At 38.7% G+C, this 14883-nt stretch overlaps 1 protein-coding gene across 1 annotated transcript in view; it reads right to left on the bottom strand.

Annotated features, from left to right (window-relative positions):
* Positions 1-8382: 8382 nt before the first annotated feature.
* The window catches only part of LOC113178212 (protein O-mannosyl-transferase TMTC1-like), a 115955-nt gene continuing 109454 nt past the window's right edge, over positions 8383-14883 (bottom strand). Inside the window, 3 exon segments of the mRNA XM_077799070.1 lie at positions 8383-10284; positions 11591-11707; positions 14113-14316. Of these exon segments, the coding sequence (XP_077655196.1) occupies positions 10187-10284; positions 11591-11707; positions 14113-14316 (419 nt within the window). The 3' untranslated portion in view covers positions 8383-10186.

The raw sequence follows: 14883 nt of genomic DNA, 5'->3' as shown, positions 1-14883 counted from the left end.
TAAATAAGATCAACAGACCCTTAGCCATGATAATGAAGAAAAGAAGAGAGAGAACTCAAATTAGTAACATATGGGATAAAAAAGGCAATATCACAATGGACACTACAGAAATACAGAAGATAATTAGAAAGTATTTTGAAACCCTATATTCCAATAAAATAGAAGATATTGAAGATATCCTTAAATTTCTTAAGTCATATGATCTGCCCAGATTGAGTCAGAAAGACACACACAATTTAAACAGACCAATAACAAAGGAGGAAATAGAAGAAGCGATCAAAAGACTACCAGCCAAGAAAAGCCCTGGACAGGATGGGTATACAGAGGAGTTTTACAAAACCTTCAAAGAAGAATTAATGCCAATAGTTTTCAAGCTATTTCAAGCTATTTCCTGATCTAAAATATCTAAAAAGTCTTCTATACCTCCTCCAAATTTGACTTGAAAACTGAACAAATATTTTTAGTTTTCTTTTCATGTTATATCATGTAGAGTTAAAAAAGAAAAAAAGCCCACTGATTTTTACAAAATTTGCCTCTAAATATCTTTAGTCAGATACACAGTTTTATTAGGTACATTTTAAAAATAACTCTCTGAGTTACCATGGACAATAGTTTTACCAATGTTTCCACCAGTATAGAGCATGCTTTAGACATGAAGTGTCCCTCCAAAAGCTCATGTGTGAGACAATGCAAGAAAGTTTGGAGGTGAAATGATTGGTTTATGAGAGCCTTAACTTAACCAGTGCATTAATTCTCTGATAGGGATTAACTGGTAACTGAAGGCAGGCAAGTAGGGTGTGGCTAGAGGAGTTGGGTCATTGGGGTGTGCCTTTGGGCTGTATATTTTGTCCTGCCTCACCTTAGGCCCAAGCAATTGAGTCAGCCATCTATGGACTGAGACCTCTGAAACTGTGAGCCTCAAATGAACTTTTCTTCCTCTAAAATTATTCTTGTCGGATCTATTGGTCACAGCAGTAAAAAACTTACTAAGACAATGGGTCATGATTTCTCCAGAATCTAATAGTGGTTACCCTACTTTCTATCTTCAGTGTTTCATCTGCTTCAAAGGCTAATGCTATGTGTTTTAGGTTTTTGTTTTGGCATTCCCCCTATCCCCTCTTTTCAGTTGGCCTTTGTTACAGAGCCACTCCCAAATTCACAGATTAAAACAACAATTTGTTATTTCTCAGTATTTTGTAAGTTGGTTAGTTGCTGCTCTGCTGGGCTCAACATTTGGCAAGTCAGCTGAGAACTGGGCTCCCTTGGGATAGTTGGGCCTCTCCATTTGAACTTGCAGCCTTAAGGAAGCAAGACTGGGTTCCTTTATTTTTTATTTTTATTTTTTTCAAATGCATCCCAGTTTATTTTATTTTTTATTGTTGTCATTACTTCTTTTTTATTATTTGTTGTTCAAAACATTACAAAGCTCTTGACATATCATATTTCATACATTTGATTCAAGCAGATTATGAACTCCCATTTTTACCCCGTATACAGATTGCAGAATCACATCGGTTACACATCCACTTTTTTACATACTGCCAAATTGGTGTATGTTGTATTCTGCTGCCCTTCCTATCCTCTACTATCGCCCCTATCTTCCCCTCTCTTCCCCTCCCCTCCCCTCCCCTCCCATTTTCTCTTTCACCATCTATTGTAATTCATTTCTCTCTCTTGTTTTTTCCCCCTTTCCCCTCACTTCCTCTTATATGTAATTTTGTATAACAATGAGGGTCTCCTTCCTTTACCATGCAATTTCCCTTCTCTCTCCCCCCCTTTTTTTTTTGATATGAGTATGGCCACTCCTGCTTGCTTCCGAAGACAACATGAATGGTATGATTTTTCCCAACCTTTTACCTTCAGCCTGTGTATGTATTTTCCTGTCAGATGAGTCTCCTAAAGGCAGCATATTGTTGGATCTGCTTTTTTAATCCAAGTTACTAGCCTATGTCTCTTGATTGGTGAGTTTAAGCCATTAACGTTTAGGGTTACTATTGTTATGTGGTTTGTACTTCCAGTCATGCTTAATTATTTATTTATTTATTTTAATTTGGCTAGTTTTTCCTCTTTGGTTATTTACCCCCCCTTTACTGAGTTACCTCCCACTGTTAGTTTTGGGTGCTGTTTTTCAATTCCTCTTCTTGTAGTGTTTTGTTCAAAATGCCTTGTAGTGCTGGTTTTCTGGCTACGAATTCTTTTAACTTTTTTTTTATCATAAAATCTTTAATTTCATTGTCAAATCTGAATTTTAATTATGCTGGATACAGTATTCTTGGTTGGAATCCATTATTTTTCAGCATTTGAAATACATTGTTCCAGGATCTTCTCGCTTTCAATGTCTGTGATGAAAAATCAGCCATTAACCTAATTGGTTTACCCCTGAATGTAATCTGCCTCCTTTCTCTTGTAGCTTTTAATATTCTCTCCTTGTTCTGTATGTTGGATATCTTCATAATTATGAGTCTTGGAGTTGGTCTATTACAGTTTTGTATGTTTGGGGTCCTGTAGGCTTCCAGGATTTGGCAATCCATTCCATGTTTCATATCTGGGAAGTTTAATAAGATTATTTCATTGAACAGATTGTTCATTCCTTTGGTTTGAACCTCTATACCTTATTCTATCCCAATGACTCTCAAGTTTGGTTTTTTTATGTCATCCCATATCTCTTGGATGCATTGCTCATGATTTCTTAACATCCTTTCTGTGTTGACTATATTCTTTTTGAGTTGATAAACTTTCTCTTCATTATCTGATGTTCTGACTTCTATTTGATCTAGTCTATTTGTAATATTCTCGTTTGAGTTTTTAATTTGGTTTATGGTTTCCTGCATTTCTAGGATTACTGTTTGATTTTTTTATAAAATTTCTATCTCCTGGTAGAGTTCATTCTTTGCTATTTGAATTTGCTTACGCAACTTGTTTTCAAAGTATTCGTTTATTGTTTGGACTTGCTGTCTAATGACTTCTCTAAGATTCCATTCCATCTGAGTCAGGTATGCCTTGAGTTCTTTCTCTAATGCCTCTAGGTTCTCCTGTAAATTTAAGTTGTCCTGCATTGTTTGTAATCCTTTTTTCCCTTGTTTTTTTCATGGTGTTCACGTTACTTTCCAACTCTGTTTAACTGCTGTGTTTCTGTTTTCTCCTATAAATTTGTTTTGGTTTTGTATATCTCTGTGGTCTCTCCTTTGTGGTGGAGACTATGCCTAAAAATGTTGGGCTTTATTGTACTTTAAAGCTGATTCATTCAACTCATAAAAGGCTCACGCCTTCTGTTTGCATATAGTAATTTGTTGTTTGGTCTTAGGACTTTATGTTTAGGTTAGGTGCTATGATGGTATGAAGGTTAGTATGTCTTGGCTACTTTGGAAGATTGCTCTAATGAAGGGGGATATTAACAGGTGATTGGATCAGGGTATTTGGTAATAGCTAGGTATTTAGGAGCCCTATAGACAGCCTCAAAATGATCACCTATTTGCATTTAGACAATTACATGTAATGGAAGACATAATGCTTGGGATGAAAGTTGGGGGGAAGGGGAAGGAAGGAGCTCTTAAAAAGAAAGAGGGAGAGAGAGATAGAGTAGAAGAGAATGGAAAGAACAATAAAACTTGAAAGGGGAAAGAAAGAAGGAAGGAAAAGGGGAGAAAAAACTAATAAAATAGAAATTTTAAAAAATAAAGTCTTAGAGATCCATTTTCTTCTCTTCCAGTAGGTGGAGCTGTGTCCTCTGAGCCGGGCTTCTGCCCTCTATGTGCCAATGGCGGCTCCTGGGAGTTTCTCAATCCTATTAGTCCAGTCTCTTCTCCTGCTCCTCCCCCCTTCCTCCTGCAGCCAGCTAGACCCCCACTCACCAGAGGCGCTCTCCAAGGATCTGGTTACACTTGCATCCCCACTGTGTGCCCTATTTCCCCAATGACTGAGCACTCTCTCTGTCATTCGTCCAAGCCCCAGTGTTGTGGAGCGGTGATCTGGGAACTGACAGTTAAATTTTTCTGGACCCCTTTGGTGGGCATGCCCTCGGAACTGGTGGCTAAGACCTTGGGTGTCACCGCTGGTGGTAAGGGGAGTTGGGGGTCGGGAGTCCCCTTTGCTTTCCTATGCCCCTACAGACATGCCCATCTGGCTGGCGGTAGGGGGAGTTGGGGGTTGGGAGTCTCCTATGCTTCCCTCGGCCCCTATAGTCATGCCCACGGAGCTCTGGGTCGAGATTTTTGAGGTTTCCCAGCTGTATGTATCTGGTGGGGGTGGGAGTCACACACCTGCTAAAGCCGATTCCACTGGGAAGGAATCCCGTAGGCCGAATTTTTGTGACACCTCCTCTCTGCTGTGGTGGGCCCCAGGCTCCTTGCTGAAGTGTCAGAAGGGAGGGGTGGGTCTGGCCTGTCTCTGGTCTGACCCAGTCTCGGTTGGTTTAGGTTCTGGTTCGATGTTTCACAAAGGCTTGGTTAGAGACCTCTTCATAGAGCCTCTACACCGCGCCTGCTGAACCGTCTCCTACTGTGCTGGTCGCTGCGCAACAGTGGTGAGTGGCAGGTCTGTACCTCTGTGCCACGTGGCAGAGATTCACTCATCTGGGGCAAACTGTCACCTCCAATAATCCTACAAATTCACCAGCAGGTCTCCCTTCAGTGGAATTTTGCTAGAAGTTTCTCAGCAGGTAGAATCTGTAGGTATTAATGCGTATCTTTGACCCCATTATTGAGGAGGTACTGAAAGCGCTGCCTCCCCACCCGTGGCCATGTTGGGTCCCTCTCAAATACTCTTCATGTCTATTGAGATGATCATATGGTTTTTGTCCTTTTGATGTTTAATATGCATATGTTGAACCATCCTTGCATTCCTAAGATAGACCCACTTAATTATGGAGTATAATCTTTTTTTTAAAGAGAGATATTTTTTTAATATTTATTTTTTAGTTATGGGCAGACACAACATCTTTGTTTGTATGTGGTACTGAGGATCGAACCTGGGCCGCATGCATGCCAGGCGAGTGCGCTACCACTTGAGCCATGTCCCCAGCCCCTGTATAATCTTTTTAGAAGTGCTGTTGGATTCAGTTTGATAGTATTTTATTGGGATTTTTTGTGCATATATTCACCAGGGATATTATTAGTCCATAATTTTATTGTTATTATATTCTTATCTGGTTCTGATAACAGGCCCATTCTGGCCTCATAGAAGGAGTTTGAAAGTACCCCCTTCTCCTTTTATTTTTTTGGGGGGAGATTTTGAGAATTGGTGTTAGTTATGCTTTAACTTTTTGGTAAAATTCAGCTTTAAAGTCATTAAGAAAGATTTTCTTCATAGAAGTGGGCACATTACAAGCAATGCCACAGAAATTCTTTTAAAAAGATCATAAGGGACTATATATGAACAATTACAGGCCAAGAAATTTCACAACATAGAAGAAATGAATAAATTCATAGAAACTTACAAGATTAAATAATTAATTTTATATATATTAAACATATAAGATTAAATAACATACCAAGATTAAATCAAGATGAAACAGGAAGCCCAAGCAGAACAAAAACAAGTGGGATTGAGTTAGGAATTTTAAAACTTCCAACAAAGAAAAGGCCAGGAACCAACTAGAAGAAACACATGAACTGGAAACAGTGAAAACAGGCAGCTAAAGGCTACAGAGGGCGAGGAACAGTCAGATAACTTTGGACATTATACATCACATTAAGGATTTTCTCTTTATCCAAAGCCATTGAATACGTCTTAGGTTTGTGATACCATCAAGATTAGGATTTTGAAAAATCTGTCCACTCTGTGAACAATGGGAAAGGACAGTGAGGTGGGTCACAGGAGCAGGTAGATGATATCAGGTTTGAGATATAGGAAGAAAAAAGTGATATAGGAAGAAGTAAACAGATTCAAAATGTATTTCAAAGAAGGAATTAGTGAGACATTGTGTTTTCAGGGTGAGTGTGAAACAGTGGGAGTTATCAGGATGAACAAGCTTAGAAGTTATACAGAGGATAATGACTCCATAAAGGGGAAAAAAAAAAAAAAACATGTTGGAGTTAGGAGAAAGGAAACTCTCGAGAGGTCTGAGAAAGAAAAAAAATAGGGGGAGGAACCTATTTTGAACACTGCTCACTGCTGCACATAAAAACTGTGCACTGGGGGCTGTGGCTGTGGCTCAATGGTAGCACAGTTGCCTGGCATGTGTGAGGCACTGGGTTCAATTGTCAGCACCACTTATAAATAAATAAAGATTATTAACAACTGAAAAAAATATATTTTAAAAAATTGTGCACCGGGTGTAGAAAGAACAGGAAGTACAGCCACAGTGATTCACAAACATCTCGCTTTCACTGGCACAAGCCAACTTTTCTTACCAAGGAGCTGCTGCTGATACTGCATTTTTGTTTTCTCCTTCCAAAAGCCAGGTGCCTCCACAGGAACTTCTGTCTCTAAGCCCTTTTTTGTGGCCTCTGAGATATTTCTAAGTTCCAAGCTCATTGGTAGAACCTCAAAAATTCATTCATTCTATCAGCCATGCTTAGCCACCAGGTGCAGCACATCATAAATATGACAAGATATTTTTATTTTATTTATTTATTTTATTTGTGGAGCTCAGATTGAATCCAGGGCCTTGTGTATGTAAGGCAAGCACTCTTACCAACTGGGCTATATCCCCAGCCCAAATAAGACAAAGTACTATATAAAGCAGTCTCCTCCCTCAAGCCTATCATCAATGGTGTAATCCAAGACAAGGCAATATATATATAACACAAGTGACAGGAACACAGTTCTAGTTCATTGCCATGTTTAAGGACATAAAACTAGTGGAGTTGGACTATATGGAAATTAGTAGGAGGGAAGACCCAGCTATAGAACATGTCTCCAGGACAGAATGACTGGCAAGGAAAAGAAACTGAGGGCACTGTCCTCACCTTCTAGGCAGCAGAACTGGAGAAACATTCTAAGTTTACAAAAGCAGTGTATTTGATGCCGAGACACAGCTGAAAGGCACCCATGAGGCCTTGTGGGGAAGTTCCCGTTCTTCCCAGGTTTTTCTTCCATGCCTAGATAGGTTCTTTGGAGGAAAAGTTTGCTGAAGATATTCTCCGAATGGATCTTAGCTCCTGAACGTTCCAAATCCTTGTGAAAGTCTTGAGACACCCCCATCTACTTGCAAAATCTTTTTCAAGTTCGGCAACCTCCAAGATGAATTTCTTCTCATGTGTCCTGCTAGGAGCACGTGAACCCACTCCCTCTTCCTCCCCTCTCCGGAGCACACTCCTCTCCTTCCTCTACCAGCACTACTGTCTTTCCCAGCCTCTCCAAACAAATGCTGTTGATTATATACTTCTGCTGTCTTAGCTACAGAATCAACTGTTTTCCCTATGCTTCTTCCTTAAGCACAGTCCATGCACAAAAGAGAAGCCACTCTCTTGATTTTGCAGACTTATCAGCAGAGTACTCAAAAGCTCACAACCCACTCAGAGTCAGCACTGTATACTCGTCCCAATGCAGAAACTGGAGTAAGGACAGGCAGGGTTATCATCTACAGCTCACCTGATTTTTAACAGATGACACATGTGTGCATGCACACGGAGATGGTTTCTAATACTAGGTCAAGTTCCCCTGGATTTTCAGTCCCCTTTACTGAAAACTATACTATATGTAATTCACTCTATCACTTAGAAAACAATTATTTAAAAATTGTCATTTATCTTAGAAACATTCACTAACTTCCAGTGTATTGGTAAAATAACTTGGAGGTGAAGATTTTATTGTCAAGAAAGGGAAGCACTAAGAATATAAAGGCTAGCATATATCCAACCAGTTATGACCACTCCGAATTTCATAATAAGAATATTGTTCCATTTTAGTCACCTTTTCTCTTCCTTCCCTTTCACCTTCCCTTCCTTATGTAGGTAAATGACCTTGTTTTTCCAGAACTCTGTCACTCTCATTTGGATATGTTGCTGGGGTTCAATGGTAGAGTATTTGCCTATCACTGTGTGGGGCACTGGGTTCAATTCTCAGCACCATATAAAATAAATAAATAAAGGTGTTGAGTCCATCTACAACAAAAAATATTTGAGAGAGAGAGAGAGAGAGAGAGAGAGAGAGAGACAGACAGAGACAGAGACAGAGATAGATAGATAGATATGGGGCTGGCTTCCTACCACTCCCCATACTTTGGCTGTTCCTGATGAGACCTTCTGTTGGCTCAGATGAGTCTCTGGTACCTTCGAGACCAAGTCACCTTGCTGCAGGTGTCAGAAAAAGGTACTGATAGTTTGTTATCATCTGCCTAAAGTGCCTGCACATTTTGGAAAACATTTCACACAGAAGAGTTCAGAATCCTGGGATTCAATCCGCATTTTATTTTACAGTACATTCTTGTAAGTTCCTGCATTTCCAAGATAACCAGATCACATTCAGGTTAGCACTGCTGGTAACAAAATCATACAACTTCCCTGGCTTCAAAAACAAAATAGGGCAATGCACATTAATACTTCTTTCCCTTTAATACTGCAGAAGATAATACATCACACACACAAAAATCACATGCCTTTTACAATTCAGTGTGAAGGCATTTTATGTTAAAATTAAGCCATGTGGAACATGGGCACAATAAGAGTTCCAAAGTTCCCTAACATTCCCAACAATGCCATCTTTCTCTTAACTGACAAGGATAAGATTCAGCTTCAATGCCTTGGGAAGTGAGGGATGGGAAAGCAGAGGATTATTTAATTCTGAAACTCATGGCTTTTCAGGCTACTTCTGTGAAAATTATTTAAATAATCTAAAATTGTAAAGAGTTAATATGAATAAGGGATAGTAATATAGGAAGCACCTGGGAAAAAAATTCCACCAGTCACTGTTGGGAAATTTAAACTGCAGACATTTCACAAAAATGGAAAATCTGTATCACATCCAGTAATATGTAAATTCTCAAGATACATTTTCATTTTACTGAATGAACACACTATGATCCGTGGTCTGGTCTTGAACAGTTCAGAAAAATCCTCCATCTGCAATATTTACTAAAAGCTATCCTAGATCATTACCCATCTAAAAATCCAACTGACCAATATACCCAACCCTTACAAACTGAGCTATAATAAAAACAAAAACAAGATATGTAGGAGAAAATCAAAAGTGTGGGAAAGCAAGTTAGACTTGTTTAAGTTGTGTGACTAAATAAACAATTTCATTATAAAATGTTCAGACCCTGGTCCAACACAGCTGGAATGATGAGTTACTGAAGATACAAGTCCCCATCCAGAAAGACACTGTGCTACGCGGCATCTTTCTCCTAAAAGTTCAATGTGCTTTAGGTAAAATCATTACTTCACTGCATAATTAAGTACATGATTCAGAATATCTTCAGACTTGCTGTTAACTCCAGTGACTAATGAGCCTCTGCCACTTGCTTCCAAGAAGCTGCTGAGTCCTTAATGTATCAGGTTCTGAATAAAATCTATATGCATATTTGTTGATCCTGAAAGAAATCCCACCACTTTCAAGGCAGAAAAATATGGAAGAGGGAATAAGACACTTCTTAGGAAAGCCACAAAACAACTTATGAAAAACCAGAGCCAGTGCATATTTTACAACCCCTGAAGAAAGCCCCCGTAGCAGGGTGTGCAAAGGGAGCAGTGATGTTTTTGAAACCAGAGTGACTTGCAGCTAACTGCCTAACAGTAAATTCACAGAGTAAAATGCAGAATAAGTCGACATATAACCAAGGTTTACATTATATCTAGAAATATGTTTTATGCTTTAAAAAAATTGCAATGCACTCCAAAAAATTTTTTCTGATAATTCATGTACAACAGAAGTCACTGTTATCTGCATAAATCCATGGATTCTGCATGGCAAAAACCTGAGACCTGCAAGTCAATCCAATCCTCTAAAAACCACGATAGGCTGTCAGCCTTTGGAGCGTATGGTTTGTCCTTTTCAATGCAATGATTCTGTTTTTCTTTAATTTCATACATTACAGTAGCTGTTGAAAATATATATTTCAGGGTGAGAAAGGTCAAAGGGGAAAGGGAGAGTGGATAAAAGTACTGCCTAATGCCAGATGATAACTGGTGCAGCAGGAGGGCCCTGAAAAGCAGCCCCCTAATTTCTCCCCTTGACTCTCACACTCCCTTTGTGAAATTGTGAGATAAAACACAGCAAAGACGTCTGGTCAGCTGATGTCCTTCCTTCAGTTGTTGCCTGGCACAGTCCCAAAGTTAAAGGCAGAGAGAACTCCTTTGTTTTCAAACATGAAGCCTCCTTGTTGTTCCATCTTCTTATTTGCCTCTAGCATTTTCAAAAAAAAAAAAAAAAAGTGGAAGAAAACAGAAGAGTCCTTAAGGCACAAAGTTGGAAAGAATCTCTGTAAAGTCAGATTCTTTACATACTTAGAACTGAAGAACCATGACTTATGGTATTTGTTACTTGGCCAAATTGAATGTCAGCCTTTAGCAGGAGCACATCAATAAGTAATTATGTTTACTATCACAGAAAAACATTACTACAATAAGTGAAATGAAAACAAATCTCAAGCTAGATTCCAATAGCTTCACTGTCTCTACTGCTGAAAAGGCACCAGACTTCTCATAGCAGAAGGGTCAATACCAAATCTGAAGACCTAAGTCTGTGAAGAACCAGAGTTCTCAACTCTAGATGCCTGTCCATGATGTTTTCTACCAAAATATTTTTGTGATCACAAAGTCTTTTCCATTGCTAATCTAGGAGTGGCCATAACAATCTCAACATAAAAATAATTTCTTTAGCTTAAAAACTGAAAATCAACATGAGTCACCAACACAAAAAGCCCAACAAATATAAATGGAGAGCATTTGTTCCAGTTTGGATTGTAAATATCCCCCAAAAGGCTATATGCTGAAGGCTTGGTTTCCAGCCTTGGCACTCCTAGGGGGGGATGAAACCTTCAAGAGGTGGGGCCTAGTTATGGGAAGTTAGGTCAACAGGGGCATGCCCTTTAAGGGAACACTGGGCCTTGGCTCCTTCCTTCCTCTGTTTCCCAGCCACCTCGATGAGCAGGTTTCCTCCACCACAAACTCCTACATGATGTTCTGCCGTACCACAGGCCTAAAAGCAACAGGGCCAAGTGACCATGGATTGAAGCCTCTAAGACTAGAAGCCAAAGTAAACTTTCCTTCCTTATAAGTTAATTTTCTCAGACATTTTGTCACAGCAACAGAGAGATGACTAATGTAGTATTTCATTTCCAGGAATACAAGTTTCATGCAAGAATTCATAAAGAGACTTCGGTCTACCTGTGGTTAAGATGTTTAGGTAGGTGTCCATCTGATTAAGTCTCTTTCAGCAAGATTCATGCCTACCCTTACTTTTTACCTATACCTCCAAAATAACGTAAGGATTTGAAAGGGAATACCACTAATAAACACATAAGGGACAGATTTTTGCAAGTCTAAGATATTGGAAATGATTAAAAAGAACAACCATTCAATGATGACAACTCCTCATTATCATAAAGGGTTGGTCTCTAAAAATTTAAAAAGCATATTTAGGTGCCCCCTAGGACACTGAAAAAGTCTGGCTGCCAGCAGTCTGACACATGTGAAAGTGAGTGGCTGACCTGCCACCGTCCTTCGGTGCTCTGCCAATGTGTACACCTCCTGCAGTGTTCTCTTCTGGTCCTCACTGAGAGGGGCTAACAGCAACTGGTACCAGGCAGCATCGCGATTCTGCACAGCTGTTGCATTTCAGGGGTGTATAGGAAAAGGAGAAAAAGATAAGAGTCCAATAACAACTATTACCTCAGATAAAAATGAGTGGCATGATCAAATTACAATGAAATTACTTCAGATAATAAGGGACAGGATGATGAAACTTAACCAAGGAATAAATTGTTCTTCTTTCTAAATTTTACCATCTATAAATGTTCCCTAAAATCCAGATCATGGGACATACACCTGTACTCACTTGTTACCATTTTCCTCTAGAGTTTTTTAGAGGAAGATGCAGCTTCAGCATTGTTTCCACAACAAGGACCCACATCTGTGTGCATTTAGGCAAAGTCTTCCCCTTAGCTACTGGACTTTCCCCCTTAGATAGCTCATCTCAAATTCTACACAATAAAACAAATTCAGCACTTTCCTCCCAAACTCTGTTTATCTCCTTATTTCTATCACTGGTTCTATTAGTCTCCCAGGCACCCATCCCAAGCCCTTACCACCTCTGCCCACATTCTCTTCATGTCCAATCCTCTGAGACTTGATGTTTTCTACCATATGATTCTTTCCATTAAATCCCATTCTCTACTCCAGGACCTTATTCCTCCTACTTTAACAAAATAATCTCAGAATGCTTGGTTCCCTCAGCTCTTTTTACACACTGAACACCTGGAAACTCCCTGAAGGTAAACTACCACATGCCCTTACAGAAAACACTCAACACTCTACTGGGGAATGGCAACCAGAACTCAAAGCCACTACAATCTCGTCCTGTTTTCTTCCTTCACAGAGGCTTTCAGCAGTGGTCATTACAAACTGGCCCAAAGCTGGGTGCCTAACTATCACTTGAGGAGCATTTTAATAATACCATACGTGCTGGGCACAGTGGCACACACCTATAATTCCAGATACTCAGGAGGCTGAGTTAGGAGGATCACAAGTTTCAGGCCAGCCTCTGCAATTTAGCAAGATCCTATCTTAAAATAAAAAATCAAAAGGATTGGAGATAGGGCTCAGTGGCTAAACACCCCTGAGTTCATTCTCCAGTACCTAAAAATAAAAAAGGGTTGGGAGTATAGCTCAGTGGTAAATCACCTATAGAGTCAGTCCCCATTACTGAAAAATTGAAAAATGAACTGTATCTTTTGAGACTCCACTCAGTACCTAAAAGTTTCGTTGGTGACTAGGGTGCACACCCATGTCTGGAAAAAACTATCTTGGTACACATCATATTTCCATCTCCACATTTATGCTTTTATTTTCCTATTGTTTTGTGATGACATTCCTTGTACTCTCTTTAATTCCTGTGAAATTTCAATAAAAATATTTAGGTAGTTTTTAATCTTCATCAATGGTATTAGTAGCAACACTAAATGATGCCAATATTATGCTAATATTGTCCCTGTCAGTAAAAATATTTTATACAGAAGCATATACACTTTTATATCACTTATAATAACAAAAAACTAGAAATAATCCTAAATGTCCAAGAACAAAAATAAGTTGTATTATGATACAATCACAGAAATACCATCTAACCATAACAGAATATACATTAGTGGGATTTTTTCATTATAATTTCTCTAATAATTTTCTAAATATTATCATTGGTTTATCATTTCTTTTGTGGGAAGGACTGAACTCAGGGGCACCCAACCACTGAGCCACATCCCTAGCCCTATTTTGTATTTTATTTAGAAACAGGGTCTCACTGAGTTGCTTAATACCTCACTTTTGCTGAGTCTGGTTTTGAGCTCACAATCCTCCTGCCTCAGCCTCCAGAGCTACTAGAATTACAGGCGTGCACCACTATGCCCGGTTCATTTATTTTTATTCTATAAAATTTCTATTTCCCATTTTTATACTAGTCCATTGGTCTTACTCATTTGTAGAAGGCTTTTGGATGTTGTGCATCATAAGCCTATGATACATTTAGCAACTCTTCTCTCCCAATCTTCAATGAGTCTTTTAATTATATTTATGTGTCTTGCTGTACAAAATTGGTAAACTGTTTAAGAAGTAAAGAGCTACTCTCTGTTCCTTCCCTCAGGGACTGTGAATAACTAAAAGGTTTACACCATCATTTTAAGTAACATACATATGAAATACTTCATTCTTTTCTGTAAATGCTTGCTCGCTTTTTGCCTAAAGGATCAACAACACATTTGCCTGGAATTGCTTTCGTGAGGATCACCTACAGGCTCACCCTATTGCTTTAAAATGATGAAAGATGCTAGGACTGGGTGATGAGAGATTCTTTATGCCAATCCCTTTCATTTTGCATATGTATGGATATTTCTGTAACAAAAAATTAAAATTTTAAGTGTCTATACTGATTTTTAGTCAGATCCCAAATCAAGTAACAGAAAGGAATGAAAAAAAAATTTCTAAGAAATAGCTCAAAATTCAGGGAGTAAAGATATACTTAACAGAGCTTGTGTAAAGAACTGATACTCATCCACACTATTGTCAAGGTCAAGTGGAGTGCAGAACCCCTCAAGGGCAGTTTCTTCCAGCACTTCTTCATCCCAGTCATCCTCCTCTTCCTCCTGGTCTCCACCTCTCCCGTTATTTGTCTGCATGGCTTGAGCAGCAATGTTTTTATCCTCCTCATCACTGGAAATCTCCTCTGTGGATCCATTAATTATTTAAAAGGAATCAAAATATGCAAGTGTAATAGATAAAATTTCATGAAAAAGACTATTTTAAAAATGTAGAAATGGAAAAACAACAATTTTACATAAATACATAAAAATAAACCTTATGCCTACTCTACAGTTTGATAAATTGAGAATGTCTTTATCCTTCTCACTGAAAACAATTTCCCTAGATCTGTGGGTTACCTGAACATTGCTAATGTTATACTAAAACTGACTCATTAATTTGGGAATACTATTTAACTGCAGATTTCCCATAATTTTTGTTAAAAAAAAAGACACAAATGATTTTGTAATCAGTACACGTTTTAGATAATAATGACCTCCCATTGACTAAACAGATTACCAAGTGTTCAGAAGTACCAAAATGAGGAGGTCATTTCCTTTAATAGAAATAGTAAAAATGCAAAAAATGTAAATAATAATAAAGTAGTCAACTACATGTGGCTTGAAAAGTTGTAAGCCAAGTTACACATGACCTATTTTCAGTGCTGCTCTGTTCCAAGTGGTTAGATGAATATTATAACTGGAATATTGTA

Source organism: Urocitellus parryii, chromosome 5 (genome assembly GCF_045843805.1).
Source record: "Urocitellus parryii isolate mUroPar1 chromosome 5, mUroPar1.hap1, whole genome shotgun sequence".
NCBI lineage: Eukaryota > Metazoa > Chordata > Mammalia > Rodentia > Sciuridae > Urocitellus > Urocitellus parryii.
This window is presented reverse-complemented; position numbering and strand designations above follow the sequence as displayed.